The sequence below is a fragment of the Epinephelus fuscoguttatus genome, linkage group LG6 (genome assembly GCF_011397635.1).
Source record: "Epinephelus fuscoguttatus linkage group LG6, E.fuscoguttatus.final_Chr_v1".
Taxonomy (NCBI): Eukaryota; Metazoa; Chordata; class Actinopteri; order Perciformes; family Serranidae; genus Epinephelus; species Epinephelus fuscoguttatus.
The window spans coordinates 28,194,906-28,220,623 of record NC_064757.1 but is presented as its reverse complement, the minus strand read 5'-3'; the positions used below and the strand labels follow the sequence as shown (position 1 = coordinate 28,220,623).

General features: G+C 42.1%; 2 protein-coding genes across 6 annotated transcripts in view; both read right to left on the bottom strand.

The window, feature by feature from the left end:
• Window positions 1-14,940, bottom strand: part of LOC125890308 (aminopeptidase O (putative)) — a 97,095-nt gene extending 82,155 nt beyond the window's left edge. For 2 of the 4 annotated variants that reach the window (XM_049578877.1, XM_049578880.1), the window contains exons 1-6: window positions 13,848-14,893; window positions 11,933-12,792; window positions 10,889-11,058; window positions 8,913-9,165; window positions 7,864-8,077; window positions 7,294-7,418 (exon numbers count right to left, since the gene is read on the bottom strand). In XM_049578877.1, the coding sequence (XP_049434834.1) occupies window positions 7,294-7,418; window positions 7,864-8,077; window positions 8,913-9,165; window positions 10,889-11,058; window positions 11,933-12,750 (1,580 nt within the window). In that variant the 5' untranslated portion in view covers window positions 12,751-12,792; window positions 13,848-14,893. The other 2 variants (XM_049578879.1, XM_049578878.1) reach the window with 2 other exon arrangements.
• Window positions 14,941-16,340: 1,400 nt separating this feature from the next.
• Window positions 16,341-25,718, bottom strand: part of dock8 (dedicator of cytokinesis 8) — a 73,351-nt gene continuing 63,973 nt past the window's right edge. For both annotated transcript variants that reach the window (XM_049578055.1, XM_049578056.1), the window contains 5 exons: window positions 25,191-25,427; window positions 24,963-25,106; window positions 23,716-23,822; window positions 19,981-20,151; window positions 16,341-18,224 (listed from right to left, as the gene is read on the bottom strand). In XM_049578055.1, the coding sequence (XP_049434012.1) occupies window positions 18,173-18,224; window positions 19,981-20,151; window positions 23,716-23,822; window positions 24,963-25,106; window positions 25,191-25,427 (711 nt within the window). In that variant the 3' untranslated portion in view covers window positions 16,341-18,172. The remainder of the gene's footprint in view (window positions 18,225-19,980; window positions 20,152-23,715; window positions 23,823-24,962; window positions 25,107-25,190; window positions 25,428-25,718) is intronic.

The following is a 25,718-nucleotide window of genomic DNA, read 5'->3' as shown; positions in this document are numbered from 1 at the left end:
CAAGAAGACATGGATAGCAGTAGCAAACGCTTGTGGGGTTCTGGAGCTGTCCCGTGTGTGTTCAGCAAGCGGCGAGCAGAGGAACAAGGGGAACTGGTAGAGAAAAGAAATAAAGCTCATCTAAAAATCTTAACTACTTGCAATCACTTTTAAAGTGTCCACAGGACACTCCCTCTCCTTCTGTCCAGGTGCAGGCATGCAGAGCTGCCTTTTCAACTCGCCAGGCTCTTTTGTGTAGCTACAGAAGAGAGGGAGATCCACTCAAGGTGGGAAGAAAGAAGCACCTCATCCTTGACTATTTGATTAACAGCTGTCTCCCGTGCCAAAAAATACGACCCCCCACATCCCGCCCTCCCCGCCGCGAACCCACCGACTGACTCCTGAAAGAGCAGGGCTGTGTCGCACACTTCTAGTGTTACTTCACAGATCAAACTGGAGAGGAGAGCAGAAAGGCAAGAAATCCACTGAGACGTCAGAAGGAAGAGGGGAGGACAAGCAGTGGGAGGACTGGGAAAGAAATGGAGTAAGGAGGGACAGAGAAAAGTGGGACGACACAGGTCAATAAGGAGGCAGGAGGTGGAATTCAGTAAGGGTGCAAAGTGATGGGGAACCATCGCCAGTGAGGCACAAAAGTGAGACTCGTTAGAAACTGGGGCAGGTTAAGATTAACATCTAATCGTTTTAATTTGCATCTTGTGGTCTGCTGTTATATTTCATTTACTTAAAATTTAAGATGGTAACAAGCAACAATGACTTTCCTCGAGGTTGATTATCTTTCTTTAATGATCAGCTTTGTCTTTTAAACACTGATGATTTGGCATGACTCATCTCATTATAACTGACCACTTAGTAAAGTCTGCAAGGTTTTTGATTTATTTCCTCAATTAAAAAGAACCATCGGTGTCCAATCATTCGGTATGCCATAAAAAAAACAACTTGCAGAATTAATAATCCATTATTGTTAATATCTCATAACAAAACTTATATTGTTAGTGCACAGCTGAGAGTTGAGGGTCAGTTACCATATAATTCATATGCTCTATGTTTGGGAAAACAAGCTGACAAGAGTAACAACTACATGTAGCAAATGTGCTTTGCTTTGTGAAGACAGTAATGTGAATTTGGTTGTTTCTTGCATTAAAAAGGCTGCTGTTTGGAAGCAAGTCTGAAATAAATACGCTCTCTTGAGGCTGCATTACCATGTGTGAATAACACAATGTAACAAAAGCTTCTACCATACTGACATTAATGAAACCCAGAGTCTCAAGAAAACTTGTGGTATGCTTTGGGAAATGGTCGGCAGTAACGTGAGGAATATGTGATTTCTAGTTAATGGGTTAAAACATTGGTCTGGTTCTATTAAAGATGAATACGAGCTCAGGTGGTACACTAAAGAGCTCCAGGACAACGGGGGGATTACCCTGCAGGGTACTGGCTCCCCCCGGCACCTCAGCTCCCTACTTCCTCCCAACAGGGACCAATGGCCAATGTAACTTCCTGCTGGCCCATAAACAAACAATGCAGTCAACTGAAGTCAGGCTGAAAATCCTCCAGTGCCACTTAGAGAGGTCAAGAGGTATACACCAGTCATAATTTTAACCTAGTACCCGTGACAGTTATATGGCTGCCTAGTTTGGCTGTACTGAAAAAGGAACAAGCAGTTTAACGACTTGATCCTTTTTTCTCCCTATTTCTTCGGACAGCCACCCCCTGTGAGGCGAGAGCTGCGTAAAAGGAGAAAAATGAAACAGGAGAAATGTACCATCAGGGGAAATTATGGGTTTGGTGGGAGAAAACTATTTTGGCAATAAAGATGTTTGCACTTTTATTACCAGCTTCCTTAATCATCACTGTTTTTAAAAGAAGAACAACACAAACACACTGCACAAACAGGCTTTTTGCAATGACACGTGTCAAGTTACAGATATATTTAAGTATGTGTGTGTGTGGGTTTATCAGAGCCCGCCATCAAGTTGTGTGGGGTGGCCCTCCCTTCCCTTGTCACAAAGAACAGCAGAACCCAACAGCAACAACAAAGGATTACACATTAATCTGGCTCAATTACAGCTATAGCATGAGGACAACCCAAACATCAAATCATGTTAACTTAAAAAAATGTGGTAATTTCCCCACCGGAGAAAGAAAAGCAGATAACAGTCAATGACAAATGATCTCTTTAGCATTCCTCTGACGTCATACCATCGCTCTAAACACACATCCTTACACCCGTATTTGAACAATACGCGCATTCATACAAACACAAGCACAGGAATCAGCCTGTCTGCAGCGAAGCAAAACAAAACCTTCATCACCCACACAACCAAAAAGGCCCCGGTTTCAACACTTGGGTCAACAAAAATGCGGGGAAACCACCGCTTTCTCAGGGACGTCAGACACGTCTTCATTTTGGGTACGTTGCAAACACATGCGATTTCTGATTAGTCCAAGTCCGGCCAGCGCTTTGGGACACAGAGGCCTCAGCTTCAAAGAGCGAGAGGAAATGCTGTGCCCTTCCTGTCACTCCCAGTCGGAACCGAATGACGTGATCAAGATGTGATGAGATTACACATCGGAATTAAAAAAAAAGAAGAAAAAACAGTATGAGCTAAGACATATTAAAATAAAGACAAAAACGTACAAATATACACACAAACGCACATTAATAATGTTCAGGAAATAGTGGGAGGTCTGCCCACGACAGCTCGGAGCAGATTCACTATATTTACAGCTTTGGTACCCACTCCCATGTCTTTCAATCGCTCAAGACAATGGGCTTTTATATATGGGCTGGAAACAGAAGTAACTTTAAGGGATTCCCCAACTGTGCTCACTGACGACGTCTCTGTCATACTGTGCTTTGTTTCCCCTTATCTCAGACACCTCTTCATCCCTCGTTTATACTCCTCTATCAATGTTTAACCATACTGTATTTTTCTTCCTTTCCCTTATCGGCTCCTTGATGTCTTTAAGGTTTCCCTAACAGCACTGGCAGAGGACACACAGCAGCGCCTCTACATTTCGCTCTCTTAGTTTGGTTTGTCATAGGAACAGAAAGAAACACAAGGGCAACATGAAAAACAAAAAGAAAGATACTGTTTGGCATATACAGTTCGCTTGCTGCAGGCTAATATGCATCTATTGATAACTTGGACTGCTAAAGAACTCTCAGACCCATAGCAGAACATACGGATTATGATCAAATATAACGGATTGAAGCTCTCGTTGTGACATTAAATAAACTAAAATTGGTTGGGTGAAATCCTATGAACTGCTGACTGGCTTCATCCCCTGGAAGCTACATTTGCGTAAGCCTAGTACCCTTTGTGTGTGCATGTGTGTGAATCAGAAAGCCCTATGGGTGCACAGTGTACACGGCACAGCCCTTGAATGTAGACCTGCCCTTACTTGACTCCTTAATCTTCGGTTTCCTGCCCTCCCTCTCCGTATCTCAGAATAAAAACTTCATGCCACTGTGAATCCTCCCCTGTTTTGCCTCTGCCCTCCCTTCCCTGTATCACTCTATAACAGCTTTATGCCTCCTTGCCACAGCTCCCTGTCCCATAGCCCCTCCACTCCTGCTGTTTCCACTGGGGCACTGCACAAAAACTGCACTTGGCTTGGTCCCAAGCGCTGGGGCCCACATACCTCCCAATCTCTAGATTAAATAGCGCCATGTCTCTGAAGTTCTTCCAGGGGCTAATGGCTTTTGTTGCTGGGAATAATCCACACATCCTCTCCCACATCCTGGGGGTCCGCGGGCCTGTCGTGAACCCCGCCTTTACCCTCTCCATCTCTCTCTCATCTCCATCTCAATCTACGCTTCCATTTTGGTTGACCTCCCCGCCTCCCTATGGCACAACCCTGTGGTTAAGTGCGGAGGCATGCAGGACCGAACCACCCGCGCTGAGGGGAGGATGCAGTGAGTTGACATTGGGTTGAGACCCATGCAGAGTTTTATAGGGAGTCAGTGCAGGTGCTGTCTGAAGCTTAATGAAGGCCTTAAATCTCTTCTCTGTCATCTGTAGCTAACTGGAGTCTAAGCAGCCAGGGCAGGAGGGATAAGTGCCCGGGAGCTATCCTCATAAGGGAAAGAAAACATCCGTCAGGCAACAACCACAGCAGAACAGCCTCTGTGTTAGCACTTGATGTCCATTCAAAATAAATACAGCAGGGAGACAGATTTTCACGAGATGAGGGGAAAGATTTTCCGTAGATCAAAGAGCACTCTGTATTTTTGGGCGAAGTAGTCAAAATAAGTATGCAAAGTTGTGAACGAGGTCCAGACACCGACTCTCTTGTCACCCTCTGTCCTTCAAAATATCTCTGATTAAGACCGTTCTTGGCTGCAACACCGAAAATTCACGCTGAATACATATTCAGGTATGAGCTCATATCCTGTCTGAGGTACTTTTCTCCAGGGAGGCCGCCGGGAGAGAGGAAAAAGGCAGACAGAGAGGAGGAGAGACTGTGGTTGCAGACCGCAGACAGTGGGACAACGTTCACTGACCACCCTAATCAGTTTACTTTATCAACACAATTTTAAGAAAGGCCAGTCATTGATGGTCTTTATTTGGCTACCATTTCCAATTTTAACTTTAAGCTTTCAGTCGCATCTGCAGGCACGCCATATGCCAGCTGAAAATACTATATTGCAGAAAAAATATAAAACTTGATTTCCAGGGAAACTATCACTATTGTAGAATGCTGGAGGCCAGACTGGAGAGTGATCGACCGTACAGAGAAGTGGAGAGGACAGAGAAGGATGGCAAACACAAGGAGGCTTGAAGATTTAGAGATTTTATGAGGGCAAAGAGAGAAACAGCAAGTCAGGAGATGAAAAGAGACAGTGAAGGGTGAAAAAGAAGTGACAGAAGCAGGACACTACGGATTTTCAGGACAGAAGGATGACAGAAAACAGGAGAGGAGGAGATGAATATGGAAAACAAGTGGAGGGGACAGGAGCTAAAGAGTTGAGGGTGAGGAGGGAACAAAGAAATACACAGAGCAGAATTATCTATTGTGCGTAGGACAGTGAATCTGTCATCCTGTAGCTTTGTGCCCACCCATCTGCCCCCAGACCTCCACTAAAACTGCACACAAACATACATACATAAATACACACAGGTCTAGTGTGGAGTTGGGAGCCTGCAGACCACCTGAAATCTCTGCTGGTTAAATACAACACAGCAGACTATTGACGGACCTGCTGAGTCAATGAAGCTGTGCCCAGAGACGAGGTTAGCCACCACTCTCATCAAGAGGTTCAGGGTTTGGGGTTAGGGTTTGGGTTCTTTAAGGGCAGAAAAAATACTACAAGAAGAAAGTAGAACCATATTATGTTTGGAGGAAGGGATGGAGAAAATATTGCACAGTGTAAACTTGACTGAGTGTGAACCTCACGGATAAAACGTTAAAAAAAGTGTGAGCAGGTCAAGAGATGTGGGATTTTGGTATAAGAAGAAAGCTGTTTGGGATGGAAAAAGGGATGAAGGACGAAAGAAGTGGTGAGTTTTGGAAACGGGATGAGGAAAGGGAGGAGTAGCATTTTGGGAAAGGGATGAAGGAAGGGAGGGAATAAAAAAACGTCATGAAAAGTAGTCAGTTAATGATGGGACAATGACAGAAGACAGTATGGAAAAATGGTATGAGCAGAGGCCTGGTGAGGAAGCTGAAGATTTCTTTGTCTGCCAACTTTTATGTATTTACATTTTGTCCGGCTTCAGTGGAGAGCTGCTTGAGTATTTTACTGTATCTTTTCTTGCTGGAAAAAAATCAATAGTGACAAGATACAGTCTCCAACTCACAACTGGAACACATCCTTTTATATGCAGCACGGACATGCAAGCAGCTCAGAAGTCATACAGGCTGGTGTTGGAAGCGGTTATGTTGGGGAGAAAAGGAAGGATGACAAGTGACTAAACAGAGTTTGGAGGGAGTTATGGCTAGACTCATTAATTCAGTAAAGAATTTCAGTGTGGAAGATCTCCACAAAGAAGATTGAGACAAAGTGAGGGGGGGTTAAAATGTGAAGTATATCATTAATCATGCAACTCAGAAACTTTTTAGTTAAGAAACCAAACCAGAAGCAGCGGGATAAAGTTGAAAAATAACAAAGTGCTGGCTTTGTTGTGGCAAATCTTTGATGTTCGGTTTCTTTACAACTTGGAAATTCATGTCCAAAAAATAGCCTTTAAATGACGACAGACACAGGACTGCAGAACTTGAAAAGCCGCTCTATTTGATATTTAATATTAACAATGGATCAAATGACTATGCATACTGTGAAAGGTGTCAGTTGCAGTAACACCCCCACAGATAATTACCACTCTTGCAATTCCCCTTTGTGGAGTGTTTTAGCATCTCTCAGGTCATTATTTTGGTATTACAGACTTCAACTTTACTGTTTTAGTTCACTCGCACAGCTCTCATCAGCATCACTTCCAAACACCTATCAGCAAACAGACTAATTTAGCTACTTTGCGAAATGTGTTTGCATACCAAAAACACAAGATGAAAACAGAGAAAAATAAGGAGGAAGAAAAGAAAGAGAGATACAAACAAGTTAACTAACTAAATAACTAACTAAGAAACAAAGAACTAAACTTAAAGCTTCTGAAATAATCAATGAAGTTGCTGCTGTTCCTCGTGTGTAAATGCGCACAGCGTCTTTCTTAATGGGGACGCACTTATAGTTTCTGCTGCAGTGATCCACATACATTCATTAATAAGCATTAATATAAGGTAACATATTAGACTGAAGTAGGCAGGTTTTATATAATCATTTGCTCTGGGTAAAATGAAAATAGCAACAGATATTATTTCACCCACCTGCAACCCATCCACAGGATCAGAATTTTAATTTTTATGAACAAGCCCACCCCATTCACAGATTAACCTTTATGTCTGTAGATATAACTGCCATCCACGCATCACTACTGTAATCACAACTCCAAATAAATATTAATATGTCTCTGTTTCTGCTGGATGTGTGAAAAGGCAGCTGTGCCATCATCAACTTCAAAGGTGATAATATGTCGATGTTGTATTCACAGGTTGCTTCTGCTGCCCCCAAGTGGTCAAAAAATTATTTTACCCTAGGTTTAAATAACCACAGTAGAATTTAAAAATTATCTATATGCAAACACTGCTTGAAGTTATCTGCAAATTTTAAACATACAAGCCTGTTTGCTACTAGTTTCCTCTGCCTTCCTACCTTTCCTATCCTGTTCTCTGTCCAGCATTTTGCCCAATCTACAACTTCAAACATTCTACCAAAGACCTAGTTGTCATTACCTGGCCATGCCCAAACTGGAGAACCCTGCTGGGACGATGAGAACATCAAGGCGGGGAAAGGGGTGGACCCCCAGAATGGTGTGGGCTGCAGCCAAACACTGAGGCAACAGCTTGAGGACTCCCATCTGCAAAAAGAAAAAAACAAGTTTCTTAAAATAAATGTCAAGTTTCACGTAAATCAAAGGTTTGTGTATTGATATAAATGAGTAAGGCTATACAGTATTATTGTGTACATGTCTTCCTCTTCCTCATGCTCCAGATCAGAGGTTATCTCTAAGTATCAAGTCAAAGGCAGCTGCACACACTGAGTGTTTCATGGAGGCATCATCACCTCAAAAATGACTGAACGGGCAAACGCCTTTGATTTGAGATATTCCCACTTAGAGTACTCGGAATGTTTTAAGTGGCCTTTATGGGAATATAGTCTCATGCTTTTACCATTCTGCCAAGAGACTGCAGTTGAAAACCGCTGAGCATCATGACACAAACATTAACTGATGCTAACTGTCTCTTCTAATCATATAAAATATAATTAGCTCAAGTCTCAGTGGCTCTTTGTCAAAACTCCACCTGGGCCTCCTGTAGCAAGCAGACAGGGCCAAACACACGGTGTGGAATCACCCGCTGGGACCTAGCCGACTGCTCAGTAAATCGGCAAGGGTAGTCGCCATGGGAACAAGAGATGCCGTCATCCACCATGCCTGAATAATCAGTTACAGAGAGCCCCCCATCCTCAAGGGAAAAGCAACAGAATGTTGAGTCTGAGCGGGTGGTCTGGTCTCCGCTGTAGCAGATTAAAAACAGGGGAGAGAAGTTTAATTCAAGGTTAATAACGACAATTTAATGAATTTTCTTTTTGAAATAATATACAGTTCTTGAGTTGGTGAACCAAATATGGCACAGTGTGTCCCCTCTCTCTGTGCTGAGCATGGAAACAAAAGCAGTGGAAATATGGAATATATACGTCACAAAGGCAAACCGCAGTGATCCCAAAAATATCTAGGGTGCCGACATGCAATCTCGTTCACTCTAAATCCAATATCCAGCACTAACTCCATCCTCAGCATCAGAGCCGTTCCAAAGGTTTCGAGCGACATCCAAGTTTCCTTCCAGCCATTCACTGAAAATAAAGGCCTTCCTTGTAGCTGGAGATTCCTGGGGCCTGCAGCAGGCTACAGCTGGGCTGCTGCTGGAGGAAAACCATGAGGGGAGGAGGAGGATTACTGGAAACCACTGGCAGACCTGCCAACCTGCTAGCCAGTGGAGAAGGAGACCCCAGCCCTACCCTGCCCTGTCCACAGCCAGTCAGCCCTCTAATGCCCCATTCTGCACTATATCCTGTAAAAGGTATATCAGCTTTGCTTCTTTTGGTCTCCAACAATAATTTCTGCTGGGCACTGAACCCAGTGTACTATAATACATGCTTTAATGTACTTGTCATACAAAGCTGATTGAGTGCTGCACCCTATTCATCACCCTAACTTCACCTGCACCATTTTTAGGATGGCAAATGGAAATTTTTACCATGGAATGTTAAAGGGCCAGACGTGGGTTAATAACAGTCTGAAGAGGAGGAGGTCTAACAAGAAGAAAAGAACACAAGAAAAATAATAAAATACCTGCCAGTCGTGAGTGGAAAGCCCTTTACTACTGCACTGATGGAGCTTCCAAGTCCAGACGTAAGGTCAGCCTCAGTCCATTCCCCAGGCCCAGACCCAAGTTTGGCCGTCTTGCCACAATCCGTCCTGTCCCTCACCTCTCTTTCCAGTGCTGGGGGAATTTCTGCTGTGACTTGGTGCCAGTGGCCCACTGCCAAGGTGAAGGTGGAGGCAGGCATGGGCATAGTGACGTAGTAATTCCAGACTGAGAAATCTGCAGAGAGTAGAGAGAGGGGAAGAGAGAAAGGATGAAAAATGTCAAATGTAGGAAAATGGAGAGGACTTTAGATAAGAGGCAGGGAGCATGGAGAGAGAAATGAAGGGAGAAATTGGATGTCAACACTGACAAACACCAATCTCGTTTGAACTGGTGAAAAAAAAATGTGGGTGTGGGTGAGATGTGGTCAGTTTCAAAGGTCTGGAACGAGGCTAGAAAAAAACAGCAAAACAAGTGGCAACCTTCAGGACCGAAAAATAAAGCCGATGTGAAGTGCCACAAACTGCAGTTCCTCAAATGGCCACTTGAGGCTGGCTCCAAAAGCGTGTCAATCCCTATAAACACACAAGTTAAAATACCGAACTTCACAACAAATAATAAACATGTTTACATCCTGGTGCAAAAATGGTTTCATCTCTATAGCTAATGCCCTGGTCATGACAACTATACAGGGGGTAGAGCTTTGATTCTCTGCTGGAGACTGATTGGGCCTGACCCAAGCTACTGGGTTCGGGCCATGACGGGCTGTAATTTCTCAGTTTTTTTCAATTTGCCACAGGGTTCAGGTTCTCACCAATTTACCGATGTTGGCATTGCAAAGGATTAAATCAAGATGGGAAGGAAAGAGTAAGAGGGGGGACTGCGACTGAGAGAAAGGGAAAGTGACAGAACAACGGAGCAATTCAGTGGAGAACAAGGGAAGAGAAAGAAAGCATGCATGAGAGAAGGGTAAAAAAACAACTTGGTTTGCTTCTCCCCCACAAGCAGAGGGAGAGATGTGCATAACATGCGTGGCACAGCAGTAATCATCATCTGCGGACGGACTGCGGGGCTCAGCCCTTTACGCCAAACCTGTCATGCATGAGACGGCAAACTACTACTGTCCAAGAAACACATCAGCTCTTAACTTGTAATAAATGTGTTAATATTAAAAGCATATCTGTCTTTTTTACAGTAGAAATGTAGGTTTTTAATCAGGCTCTGGTCCAAAACTGCGACCGTGGTTAAGGCTTGGATAAAAACTGCGCAGATTCATGTAGGGCTGGGCCTGATTTTTTGGGCCCGATCAAAGCTGTAACAGGGGTGACTTTTTATATAACTCACCCGTTCAAATTTTATTAAGGCTTTATTAAGTTATGCATAATTGAGGATGTGGACGCTTTAAGTGACAGGCTGTCTGCTAGGCATCATCTCAGCTAAATGGTCAGATCTCCCAGGTCACTACTCCCCAGCTCCATCCTCTCATCCAAATATGGTCACTTCTTGCACCAAAAATCCAAGATGGCGACAGCCAAAAAATGATTAAAGCTGGAGCCCACAAACCCATGGGTGGCTACCTCTATTATCTTTATACAGACTATGGAAATAACTTGCTTTAAAGTAAAAAATAGTCTTGTTTAAAAATGTTTATCAGAGGCAATATAATACCTAAGTTTACATTCCAGTAATACCAATTTTTTTATTTATCTTTTTCACTACTTAATTCAGTCTTTCATTACTCAAAATGAGAAAGAAAAAAAAATCACTAAAATGTACTTTTATTGTTGAATAATTAGTCAGTTAACAATAACGTATATTTTCTAAACAAGGCTCTAAGGGTACAAGGTGTTGTGTGTGGCACAGCATGAAAGCCCTGTATAGCAAATCTGTGATTTTGGGCTACATGAATAAAGTCGTCTTCAACTGGCTGTCACAAAAGGTTTGTAAAATAACAGCTTACGTGTGTCCCCGTCCTCAATAGGTACAGTCTGCTCCTCCCCGCTCATCAAAACCACACACTCACTGGGGGCCCGTACTGTTGCCTGCCATGTTGACATGGCAACAGGCGGCTCCTGGCAGGGGAAGAGGGCTCGGTTGTTGATGGGAGAACCGGCAGTGTAAACACACACCCTGGAAGGGTAAACAATGGTAAACTATAAACAACCCCCATTTCAATGCTCAAAGGATTCACCAAGCACACACACACAAATAAATGCACACGCGAACACATAAAGCATCCACACACTGAACAGAATATAATAGCCTGAAGCTTGTTTTTGTGAATTAATGAATCAGTTTTATTCTATTCTAACATGTCGAACTTGGAATATTACACTGCAGTTCAAGTGGCAGGAACCAGAGCAGATGTGCTGCCAGTTGCCAGCGTTGGAATCTTTAGGAGGAAGAAAACCACTGTTTTACGGAGTGGCTTGAACTATAGATTGCTGCAAGAATGAGTCCTAAAACTTGGAAATGAGTTTGCATTTTTGCACTTCTGATTCCCTCGGCTCGAAGTCAGTGTTTTTTGTTAGATGCCTGATATGATGTCTTGGTCGACACAAGCTTAAAAGACTTTCATGTTTTGTTCTGCGGCATAAAATGTATCAGTAAATATCCTCCTCATCAATTTTGAAGCTTTTGCGTGCCTTAAAAAACCAGTTGCTCGCAAAAGGCTAAATGAGACGACAGAGCATCATCACACCAATACAGCTTTACAGCCTTGTTGTGTTGGCAGTGTTGAAGTCATGGGACTGAGGTGTATTCCGTTTATACTTCTGGTGATTGCATTTACGCTCCAAAAATCATAAAAGTCGTGTTGATTTGTTAAGATTATCTTGCTGAGCAAAACATGTAAGCATCAAAATCTTTTGTTTGCCACAGAGCTTATTTTTGCAATAATCCATGGGGAAAAATGAAATTGGCTTTTTATCAAAGGAACCAGGGCGATGCTAACTTCCAGGCCAGCCAAAAAAAAAGGAAGCACTCTATTCGCGATGAGACAAACCTGTCATCCTGGTCTTTGGTCCACCTCACAGAGCCTCCTGTTGGTCTCGTCTCATAGCAGATCCTGACAGCACGAGGGAACTCCTGAGGTGACGCAACCCCCTTCTTCCTCACCTGCAGACTCCATCGGTCTCTCTGAAAATGCAGTGATGCGCCGTCCTGAGCACCAGAGGCACAGCTACACAGTGAAAAAAGCTGGTGCTTCTGCCTCCATTGGCTAGAGGGCGTGGAGATAATTGCCTGAATAAAGGCTGCTTGTGAGTTCACTGAACTGACCCCTGACCTCTCACAATCGACCTCTGGCAGGAGGTTAGACATGGCTGACACAGAGGTGACGTCCACTTCTTCCACTCTGGACACGTTGAGGTCACAGCAGTCCAGCACTAAGGTGAAATCGCCGTCACTGGTGGTTTCCCACAAATGTGAAGACTGGATGCTTTTGGTTTTAGCTGCAGTCTGCAACTGACTGCCTCCTTCTACAGCACCAAACATCTTCTCTATACTTGTAGTGGTTTCTTCAAGTCCTTTTGTACCGTCCTCCACTGTGTCTTCATCCTGAGATCTACACACAAATGCATTCTGACTCCCTCTGGCCTCTACAGTACGAGCTCCATCACCAGCTCCAGGTCCAGTGTCATCCTTAACCGTCGTCACCACTCCAGAGCAAGGCTCCAGGAAGAAAACTACACTACCGCTGATGACCTTCCTCTCAAAATGAACAGTCAGGTCCAGCACATAATGTCTGACAAGTATGTGGTTAGTATTGGCTCGGAGTGGAAGGTCATCTGTGTCTGGGTTTAGGTCCCCGTCTGGCTCCATGTCACACAAATGGCATCAAAGCTGAGCAAAGGACGGCTCAACCTAGGAGGCAAGAGCAAAAATACAGTGTTATTATTTATGGCAGTTTTCCAAGTTACAAACTTTTTTATTTATGCAAGGATAATTGACAGAGTGTGTGCTTATATAATTTTCAGACAAAACTATTAGTTGACATTCTATAGCTTCCTGTGGGCTGAGGTACTTTAGTCGGTGAATTAAGTGTGCTGTGATGAAGCCAAATCTGTCAAGGTCTGTGTGCTCACCTCAAACTTAAATGCCAAGCTCCATCTCCTTTCACACATTCCACAAATGTTTCCGAGCAGGAAAACAGTTTTTATGATCCCATTTCAATCTGTGTTAATGAAGCAGTAATTGCAAAACACCTTAGCCCAACACCAGGAACAGCTAACCATCTGCAGCAGCCTATATTAAAGCTCTCCTGTTGTATATCAGAGGTTGTGCCGTCACAGTCCTTCCATTTAGCCTGCTTGGGGCACGAAGCAGGCTTGGCAAGACAGAGGTGCAATTACCATTTACAGCAGGAAATCCTCGGCGGTTATTCAGTCCAGGAATATATTCATAAAATTATGAACACACAAAAACAGAGGATAACATCTACAGCGACAGGAAAAAGCAGAAAATCCATAATGACGTTCATTATTTTAAGAGGTTGGCTAAAAACATCTGACTTATATGACCAATCTTGTCCATAACTATGCTGCTGATATAAATATAGTAACATACTCATTTGTAGACTAGTGATTATGTTCACTGTATTTCTGCATACTGTTACCATAAAAACAGAATAACAAAACAGTGATTCAAAGAGTTTTAAAATGGGTTGCCATGCACTTAGTGGATTAAAGATAGATCTTAAATAGATCAAGGTTATTAACGTCTGTGAAAGGTTAAACTGTGACAGGTCAGGGCGCATACAGTGTCCTTGCAGGCAAAGCAGGTGAGAGCTTGTCTTTTATGTAGGTCAGATAACGTAATGTTTCCATCAGCCATCATCTTTGCTTTGTTTTCATAATTACAGGCTACAGAGCAAAAGTAGAAAAACTTAGTAACAGTTGGTGGCACAAACATGCACTCACCTGCCACTTTATTAGGTACACCTTGCTAGTACCAGGTTGGACCCCTTTTGCTTTCAGATCTGCTTTAATTCTTGGTGGCATAGATTCAACAAGGTCCTGGAAGCATTTCTCAGAGATTTTGGTCCATACTGACATGATAGCATCACACAGTTGCTGCAGATCTGTAAGCTGCACATCCATAATGTGAATCTCCCGTTCCACCACATCCCATAGGTGCTCTATTGGATTGAGATCTTCTGCTGCTGCAGCCCATTTGCTTCAAGGTTCGACGTGTTGTTGGTTCAGAGATGGTCTTCTGCAGATCTTAGTTGTAACGAGTGGTTATTTGATTAACTGTTGCCTTTCTATCATCTTGAACCAGTCTGGCCATTCTCCTCTGACCTCTGGCATCAACAAGGCACCTTTAAGTATATTCTCCCTTTTCCAGACCATCCTCTGTAAACCCTGGAGATGGTTGTGTGTGAAAATCCCAGTAGATCAGCAGTTTCTGACAGACCAGCCCGTCTGGCACCGACAACCATGCTACGTTCAAAGTCACTTAAATCACCTTTCCTCCTCATTCTGATGCTCAGTTTGAACTTCAGCAGGTCGACTCGTCTTCACCATGTCTACATGCTTACATGCATTGGCTTGCTGCCAAGTGATTGGCTAATTAGCTATTTGCGTTAACAAGCAGTTGAACAAGTGTCCCTAATAAAGTGAGTGAGTGTATTTAAGAGGAATGAAAGGAGCTGGAAGCCCTGTAACACGTTATCACTCATAAAACACAGCACACAGACAAGTCCTTTTGAGCTGAATCAACGTTTCAGTTTTAAACTTCACAGTGCCATGAAGCTAAGTGACAATATGACACGACAGAGTTGGAGCTAACTTTCTCCTACATATCTGCTCTCTGTCATTCAAAACTTTCACGTTCAAAACTACAGCAGCGGCGCCGCCATTTTCCTCCACATATTTTGTAGCTAACGGTGTATTAATTTAACGACGTGTCAAACAAACAACCGTTAACAGACCGCTGTTAGTCACAAGTACTCGCCTTTTGTGAATGAAATTTATAACAAACCTGTTTCCGTCATGTCGACGTCGCGCGTTGATGACGTCACACGGACGCGACAGCAGCAGTTGTAGTTTTTCACCCGAATTCAAACTCGCTTTGTAGATCATACACTCGGTTTATCCAAGATTTATGTTAAGTGTTTGTTTGTTTGTTGTTGTTGTTTCCAAAGATACATTTTATTCAACAGTAAGAAGTCGAATAAAATTATCACAGTAAATAAATCACAAATCTAATGTAAATGCATTCATTTGGTTCCAGTAGTCTACAATTATTAGAAAACTACCCCCAGATGTGGATACAAATAAGTGATAATAGTGACAATATGGTACATTAATGAGCAAAATGATATGCTGGATCTGCAGATATTGTGAGGTTATTGATTCTGTAACAGGGGTGTAAATATAGACAGTGCAGGCAGTGTGGTTGCACTGGGGCCATGAGGTGGGGGGGCCCATAGAGAGAGTGGGCCCTCCAACAATGTGTTAGGTGGCGAATTGGCCCTTATGAGTAACTGCCACTTTGAAATAGGCCTGTGTTTAAAGAAAAAAACAGTGCCATTTGCCACATATGCCCTTAAAAGGGACAAACCTTTATCTGTCATGTTTTTCTTTCTTTTTTTGTAAAATAGTCAATAGGTTTTATAACAAACTTATATGCTTATTCTATAACTAAACATCAACTAGTCTATATATCAAATATTCTATTACTATGAATCAACTATTCTATAAAACAATTATTCTTAAACTATAAATAAACTATTAAAATGTTAAATTAATAATTTCTTATTTCCGTAGGTATTTTTTTGTTAAATACAGATATGTAATGATGATCAAAGGGTAATATTTACATTGATGTTATCCAATGTCAAGTCTCTGATCACGTGACAAGACAATAGGTGCACAATAGCGTCCACTAGGGCCTGTCATAAAAACAAGCACTGGGGCCCATTTAAGTACCGTTATGCCACTAAGGTTTGTGTTAATGCAAGCAGATCACTTTACTTCCAACATGTTTTATATTTTTAATGTTATTTCCCTCTCTTTTACATTAGGGTTTTAAAAAGTGTAAATACTGTATATTTTACATTATTTTATTTCTATTTTATCCTGTTTGTATTTTTGTCATACTGTTTATTCTTCTTTATCACTAAGCAACTTTTTCCCTTTCTTCTCTTGCTTCTGACTCTTGAACTGCTGTAACGTGACTTTCCCCATACTGGGATCTAATCTTAGTCTTTTAATTCACGTTAACTTGGATAGTTGTAATTGTCTGATTTGACTTCACTAGATTGCACTTCATATCTTTTTTTTTTTTTTAAAGGGGCTGTAACAAAAATATTCTTTTTTATAATAGGACTTATATATATTTTTAAGAGACCTTTTCAGTTTTAGCCAATTGAAAGTAAACGTTTTCAAATTAGTCACTAACCCCAGTGGTGACATGTGCATATATTAAGTTTTATTCATGTGCTTCGACAGCATTGTATGCATGACAAGTAAAAATTCCACATTTAATACAAAACAACAAGTATGAACATACAAATAACTGATAAAGAAACATAAATGCAGTCTCAAGTGGTTGAATGCCACCAATATATCGTATAACACCATCTTCCAGCGACGTACTGCACGTTTCAAAAATAGGTATACATTTTAATTTATACTCACAATTAATACACACACTATATGACTTTCTCATCTTATTTAGCCATTTTATAAACATTCAACAGTTCATAAATAAGAGATGTACCTGGAAACAGAATGAAACATTATTCAAATGAGTATTAATAATGTATATATATAAAAGTGTATACCCACTTTTGAAACAGCGAGCACATTTACATTACTGAAATACAGTATGAGCTGCAGCATAACACTAATGAAATGAGCGTTTTCATGGATGTCAAATGAAATCAGGTTGCCACTATTCAGTACTGCAGAGCAGCAGTAAATTTCCCCTCTGGAATGTATTCTGACATGTGGAGAAAACATGATTCACATTGCAAAGCACAGCTGTGTGGAGTGACTTTTCAAAAATGTTGCATTTATAGTTAAGTATCTCAGTTCCTAAGTAAATAAGGAAGGAATTAAATTTGGCACTGTGTGTATTGTAGGAAGTGGTCTATTTACAAACAGGTACTGAAACTACACTGAGACTGTTACAGTACACTCAGTCAATGAATCCTGCCTACTGAATAGTATTTCCAATTAATATCATTATTGCTGTTATTTATCTAAAAATACATTTTCATAAAATAAAATGCAAAATAGTTTTTTCATACCTTTGTAAACATCTCTGTAACTATCTGATGTAATGCCTCTACTATATACAAATGTGGATTCAGAGATAAGCCATGTGTAATTTAAAACCTCAGATAAGAAGAAGATATCTGCCTCCTGTGAAATCACATCAGATAACTCTTCTTAATAAGTTAAACTTTTCTTTTTAGCTACATGGTCGGGTGCTATACGTCCAACAGTATTAAGACAAGAATGGCCTTAAGCGCTCACAAAGGAAAATGTGTCAATTTTTCCAGTGCACAAATCGTCCATCCATACTCTTGCTGCTCTAACTGGCACATTTCATGCATAGAGTGGAATTTCAGAGGCCCTTTTAGCACATCACAGAATCATTTATCATCACTGAGTACAAAGTGACTCCAGTATGGCACCAAAATCTTCCACTCCAAAAGTTATCTAAATAAACACACATCCACTCACGCATTTACATACACGTACACACAGGACACGAGCATTATTGGCACGCACACAGGCCCTGGGCCAGCAAGGACCTCAGAAAGGAACTCCAGTCTGCCTTTTGACCAACCCAGAGGAAATGTTTGCAGCATTATTAGGACTTGCAGTTTTCCAACAAAAAAAGAGAAAAAAAGAACAGAAATCAACAGAGCGAAAGCATCTGAAGATTTTACAGTGAAATGCTCAATAAGCTACACTTTGCTTGAGATTCCCACCTCCATATTTTTATGTGCTCGCTCTCCTTTTAGGCTCCTGTAACAAACAACCATGAAATCATAAAAGTGGACACACAGCAGATGTTACTGAACACTGCTGGACTGTTGAAATACTGTGAGTCTTCCGTTGTGGACACTTGCTCCAGCGCAGAGGAGTGCAAGGGTGTCACCAGCAGTGCCTTTCCTCGTTTTTCTTCCCTTTCATCTTATCTTCTCTTTTCCTCTCTCGGTTGTGTGACAGCCTCCCCTTCCTCTCCGTAGCTCGCGCTCTCTCTCTCTCAGACGAGCTGTGGCATCTCAGGAGTTTTCCTCCTGAGTTCTGCGGAAACTTAGACGTTTGAAGGAATCCCTGTGAGACGGAGAGGACAAGTGGATGGGGGATGACGGGGGAAAAGACAGTAACATTAGATAAGGAATGATGAGGAGGAGGAAGAGGGGGAAGGGTCATGGCAGGTATGTGTTGGGAGTAGAGATGGAAGGTAAATGTTTTCATGCGAAAGGCACAAAAATAGGAATTTTAGCAACAATTACACAGAGCTTCCAAAAGTGGCTTTCATACTTAACTCACCCATTAGCTAATGTGACGCTTCACCAAGGCCAAGGTGCTGGACATGGCAATATACGACAGGATTCAGTGTCCGATTATGCCAACTCTCTCATACAGAAAACAAATCAGCACGTACACACACGTTAAGTGACTCGTGAGATTTGTTTTCACAGGGCAACAAGGCAGGAATGAGGATACCATAGATATTGTAGCTTCTACAATTATTAAGGTTTGAGACGTAATCGGAAGATCATCAGTTCGATCCCTGGCTCCTCCAGTCCACATGTCGAAGTATCCTTGGGCAAGATACTGAAACCCAGATTGCTCCCAATGGCTGTTCCATCAGTGTGTGAGTGCGTGTGAATGGTTACTGAGTAGCAGGTGGCACCTTGTGTAGTAGCCTTGGCCACCAGTGTGTGAATGGGTGAATGTGACATAGTGTAAAAGCGCTTTGATTGGTCGGAAGACTAGAAAAGCACTATGCAAGAACAGGTCCATTTACATTATGTTGCTGGAAATATGGAAAAACCAGTTCATCCCTTAAGTTGACAGGCTGTATTATTGGCTGACACTATCTTTTGCAGATGCAACATGATCTCATCCACTCATGCCCCTAAAGCGTTTTGCTTTATATCTTGATGCAGAGGGGGTCGGCGATTAGGTTTAGGCAACACAACTACTTGGTCACGGTTAGGAAAAAAACCTGGGTGTCACTAAAAAGCCTCCAGCTTTAAGTGAGAACACCAGTCTCCTGGGTCAAAGTCCATTGTTTGTTGGACCTATTATCTTCTCTTTTTACGCTCTTCAAACTACGTCTGCTACGTCTCTTGGCATGTAATAATGACGCAGATGGGTTTATACTTGAGTTGGTGGAAGGACTTGTGCATCTCACACAGTTGATTAACACAGGGGATGCTGCTGATTTTGATTTTGATGCCCTGGGAGTGAGACCAGGCTGGCAGATGCATCTGTGTATAACCATTATCGGATTCCTTTAAACATCTCTCTGATATGAATATTGCCACTGACCCAAATAATCCAGTGTTAACATGGATTTATTTTTTATTTTATTAACATTTTCATATTATGTTTACTGGTGTTCACATTAATTCTCATCTAAGAATGCACAGCTGATTTTGGAAGCTTCCTTCACATCCCAGAGGCTGAGCAATCAATGGAAAAATCAAAATTCGGAGGATAAGTATCCCTTTGAAGTGCGTGCTCTTCCCTCAGCATGAAAATACATTGCTACAAGATGTATCAAGATTACCATGGTCAATCATAAAAGCACTTTGTGAGCAATCAGTCCTTACTAACACATGAGTGCAATGTGGCCGTGGCATCGGTTCAACACTCAATCTGTTTACTGTGGCTCTGGTTCAGCTATCAATATTTGTGGAGGTGACACGGACAGTGTGAATGGATCCCTGCTCAATTCCATTTGTTCTCACTTTCCTTTGGGTTCAGCAATCATACAGAGTGATGAAAAGATCAATGCTGCGCTTTTTGTTGTCTTTTCAGAACAGTATTGGCTGTTTGACTCGGCGGGTCTGTTTACCTGTTCTCCAGCCGAGGCCGGATGATGGGTTTATAGAGCTCAGGAATCTTCCTCTCCAGCATGGGCCTCAGGCTCTCTCTCAGGCGGTTGTAGTTTTTCTTCAGCTCCTGCTGATACTCTTTCTGGTCCGACGTGATCAGGTGCTTATTCTTCTCGACTGCTTCGCCACATCTACACAACAGAGAGCAGAGCAGAATCGGTTTTATGATGCATTTTCTTAAATGACATTGCATGGGATGAGAAAAAGGAGTCGAATGTACTCCTTGACCTTTTTTTAATGCAATAACCTCAAACTTGAGAACAGCTTTAACAATAATTCTATGCAAACCAATCTGGCAGTAATCCCCTCTCTGTCCTCGAGCCCTCAGAAATGCACTGCACTGTGTCATGCTAACAACGTCCTGTAACTACTTGACATAAATTGGACTCCTTTGCAATGCCAGAACTCTAAATGTGAGTTAACAATGTACTTGGCTGTAAAGAACTCCTATACACCTATTAGAAGTCTGTAAATGACCCAGGAGGCTGTTTCAGAACAGTTAAAACAGGCAGCAGAGGTAAATCACCAAATCACAAATGACTAACAAATAAAAATCCTATTCTTCCTTAAGCCTCATGGTAAAGATGAGCAACAAAAGATCGGAGCTGTATGGGGTCTCCCAAGAGTCATCTATCACGACATGTAGTGGCCAACATACAGAGCAGTCTGCAGGAAGTAAGAGAGACTGGGATGATTGCAAACACATGTCTTAGCTTATCTCTTAGGTCTTAAAGACAGTAATGTGGAAACAGCAATGTCGTGTAACAGTATACAGTACATAGGGCAATGAGCATTCAGGACCGCTCGAGCTCAAGCCCTAAAAACATCTACATAGCTCTCTATCTGACTGATTGGTTTGAAAAATATGTTATGAATTCTCCTGATGTATGTACAGTATTTAAAGGGGACCTGCCTATGCTCATTTGCAGGGTCTACTAGAACATGTTTACGTGCTTATAATGTTCAAAAAACACTATTTTTCTTTGTGCTTCTATGCTGGAACACCTGTATTCACCCTCTGTCTGTGACACTTCGGTTTTAGTCCTTGTCTCTTTCTGGGTTGTCTGTATCTCAGCATCTCTGCACCATCATTGCAGCTGTGGAATGACTTTAACAGGGAATAGCAGCACGTTTTTGGCGTAAAAAAAAAATCCCCAATAAAAGCTTTAAAACCCAAATCTTCACAACAGGACATGTTCCTGCAGGAATATGATCCAAAATCAGGGAGAAATTAGCACCATTGGATACCAAGATTACATGTTTACCTGCCGTTTGCATGTAGCTACATGTAGCTTGCAGTAGCGTGCCTAGAGAAGATGACCATATCCTCCTGAGATCCTGTGCTCATCACATTTTGGGTTTACTTGACCTATACTTTATTCTACTTAACCTAGAACTGTTGTCCTTGATCGTGGACACTTTTTTGTGCCATCTAGTAGTAGTAAGACCAGTCAGTCTGCAGCCAATCTCGACACAAAAGTGAAGAAGGTCCAAAACCTGATCACATTTTTCGGTTGAAACTTGTTTATTTATGATTAATAATGTCTGTAGTTTGATATGGCAACAAATTTGACCAATTTGAGCAATAGTAACAGGCTAACACGGTTAAATAGGAGTACTTGTTTGAGGACTTTGGCACTTAATTATCACTGACTGTGTTTATTTTTCCATACTTATCAGCTCCTACTGATCCCAAATAGCTAGGAGAAATTTAAAAAAGCATACCAAACAAATGTTCATATCTCAGGAGGATATAAAGAAACCTGTCATGAGCTGATGTCAGCTTGTCTCAAAAGAAGGGGGGGGGGGGGGGGCAGTTAAGATGGTTAACCACATGCACCATCAAAGAGCTTGTCAGCCTGTTGGTGTGCATTATGTATATAAATATAGCTGTGGTTTCAACTTCTCAAACATTTTGACCTGACGAAGATCCAAGTATGGTTGGAACAATGTCTTTATTAGACTTTTTTGGCATGAAATAAGTGTGCAGGAGGTGTTACTTTTTTCTTCCTGTATTTACAACATCACTCACAGGTTTACGGAGGTGACTAAAAAAAGCAAAATCAAAGCTTTGTCAGTTACCATAGGTAGATAATCCAAATTTGGACAAAGGGGAGGTGGGACGAGAGGGCAGGGACATCACCGGCTATGACCAGCTTAGAAACCTGTTCCTCAAACAACTCCAAACATTCATCACTTCAAGCGACTATATGTGTTAGAAATGCCATCAAGACACAAGTTAGATTAAGCGACAACAAATGTACTGACTTTTTCTTGGCTTTCTTTGCTTCTCTTTTACATTTTCTTTCCATTATGTTTATTATATTAGACAAGAGCAATGATTCCAGGCTAATCATAATGAAAAGTCAACAAAATAAGTCATTAGATATTCATCTTACGTAACAGTAGAGTCTCGTCTGATATCATGCATAAAAGGAGAACACAGTTCATTGAATAGAACATAAAATTTGCAAAGAATTTTGCATAAATTTGCAATCTCATGATACATATCTGTACAGAATATTCTTACTTTTGTGACCGACCCTGATTATTACAGTGCATCTGTTAACCATAATGACTGAGCAGTTAAAAAGCAATGGTCACAGCTGCTGACATGTTTGACTGTGAGGCCTGATGTCTGAGGCACACATACTCTATCTGATTGGAGACATTTTATTTAGTGGAGAAAAAGATGACCAACTTAGAAACTTGTGTTCTCTTGAGCGGATTTGTTTTTAGAGCACCACTGTGAGGAAGATTGGCATACAAAGGGTCTAGTGCCAGCTTGCCTGGATTTAGGGTAGAAAATAAACCTTTATGAAATTACAGTAAATATTTGCCAACCTGCTTGTAGCAATCAAGGCGGCTGGAATGTGACATGAGGGTTAGAAAATGAAAACCACCTTTTGGAGGCGAACTGCAAATGCCCACGAGATGAAAGCGCGCACACATACACACACACACACGCCTACAACAAAGACACACGTCTCCTGCACAAAATCAGCATATCCTCAGACGCATTGCTGTGGTTTTAAATTATGTTTTGAATATTCAAAATATAATGAAACACTTGGGAACAATAAACCTTTGCAATTCAAGGAGAAAAAGCACTCAGTTATATTAAGAGGAAAAAAAAATCTTCCACTGTCATATGGGAAATGAAAAACTATCCCCTGTCACAACGGGTTATATTATTTCACAGTCCTCTTAATATACCCAGTTGGTTTCTTTAACTATCATTTGGTGTGCATTACAGTGGCGATTATCACTTCTATCTCTGCGTCTTGACTGACACTCTGCTTAAACAGCAGGATATCAGTCTCCATCAGTCACAGTTGTCGACGGTGCTCTTTTATCTTCCCACACTGACACCAGTAATGATGTATACATAGAGCATCCTGCAGAAGACTTTCACTCCGTCAAGTCAAGTCTCAAAAAGATATGATTTTTCTACAGAGGAATCTCTTTGAAGTATTGTTCTGTACTTCCACCTACTGAACCAATGCCAGCCACAGGTAACATTAAAGGGAGGCAGAAATGCAAATTCAAGTAAAATAAGTGGAGAACTCCGTTAGGTTTATGGCTCACCATGAAAATTCTTCTTTTTTTTTATTTCTGGGGTGTTTTTCCTCATTTTTGCATGCCTTTGGTGCAGTGCATAGTCACTAGGTGGTGTTTCTTTGATCGTATCTTACCTCATTATAAACTCTTTGAAACACAGGCGCAGTTTATTGTGGTGACGGAAGAGCTTCGGGTCCGCTGGGATCTCATTCAGGAAGACCTGGGCTACCTCCAATGGGCCCTTCAACAGGGGGCGGACAGATGAGGAAGAGGGACAAAAACAAAGAGACAGAGTTAGAGAGACAAAGAAGGAGAAAGCAAAAACAAGAGCAAAGGAAGGAAAGAGAGGAAGCGTTTCAGAGTGTATGAACAAAGGAGGGATGAGAAAACCCCTCATTCCCCCCCCCTCAGATGGGGGGGGGGGATGACTTCCTAACTGAATGCCTAATGCATGCCCAAGATGCTGAACTACAACATGAGGAAGATATCAGATCAGAGAAGGAACCATGATTAGCCTCCTGCATGGCTAATGTCACCGCTAACCCTGCATACACCCACCATTTGGCTCCCATTTGCCCAGTATGAGATCTTGTTATCCTAACTTATATTCATCATAAAACCACAGCACGCTCGCACAGTGCCTGCATCACGACAGCCACAGTTAAACAGCTCTGATTAGCATCATAAACGCATTGGGCCTGGGCCTCAGTCGTTGGTCTGAGCAGCGGACCCACACACACAGAAACCCAGCCTCCCGTACTGATTACAGTCAAGAGTTATATGTTTACGGAGCTGCTGAGCATTAGCGTTATGTATACAACCATCAGGTCGGAGCGAGGGACCTGTCAGATTAGACGCTGGAAGATAAAGCATGGGGGGGAGGGAGCGGAGACGCCGTAGCTAGCTTCATCATTACTCCAACATTCACCAGGCTGGCAGGACCTGGAAGCTATCAGATCAAAGAGACCTCCGGTTCAGCATGCCGTGCAGCAGGGACTTGAAAGGAAAGAGGGGCCATGAATTGACGTTTTAACTAAATCAGGGGAAAAGCAAAGGAAGGATTAGGGTTGTGGATGGGGTGGAGGCTTTGATGTGTGATCACTGTCATGGTTCCCACCTGCACTCTGCGACTACAATGGAAACTATAAATGTGATAAGATAAATAGGGGGGGTAAATTATTCCAGTTTATTTTCCCCCCGCACATTAAGAAGGGAACACTCAGGGGACAAAAGGGCTATGTATGATACAAAGAGCAATCATTTTGGGCAGCCATCATTTGGTTAAGCATGAGGTATGTGATCGTTTCAGCTATAATAGGAGCAGACAGACGGCAGTGTGCAGCAGAAGCGGGGCCTTCAATTACAACAAAAATGCTCGTACCTGGTTAACAGTGGCTCCCACAGAGCCTTGTAGCAGCATCTGTAACATCTTAGCATCAGGCTGCTCTCTATGTGTGGCGACTGCTAGCTCTCTGGTCTTCTTCTGCATGTCCTCTATGGCCACTTCAATAGGAGTCAGGTCAAACTGGAAAGAGAAGCAGTATTTTACAAATGTACGTTGCAATCAACAAAATATGGAGACGCTCCACACCAGCAATTTGGCACGTACCTCCTCTTTCTGAATGACGTTGATGCGAGTCTTGACGTAGGGGAAGGCGTGCATGGTGGTGAGGATCGTCTTCCTCTTGTACTGCTCGTTGAGTTCCCCTCGTGGCCGCCCGCTCTTGGTGAAAGGCGTGGTGTACATGAAGCGCCGCAGGTTGAAATTCTTCTCGAAGTTCGTCAGCCGGTCTTTCATCTCGTAGTCATCAAAGAAGGGCTCCACATAAGTGATCTGGATATAGGCCTACAGAGGAGGAGTGGGGGTTTTTATTGTTTGCTGACAGTTTTTCAATTCATGCAAAATTTATGAGAATGCAGCTTGTACAAAGCCAGGTTTTTATTTGCTTTTATCAGGTTTTCTTTTAAAGAACACAGATAAAAGAGTAATACACATGTGCAAACAAGCAACAAAACACACACTTAAAAAAAAAGGTAGCGACCAGGTGCCAGACTGTAAGCAACACACATCCAACAAGAAGCTACGAAAATGCATATTAAACTTTTAAATGTTTTTCTCTCCACTGTGTACACAGTA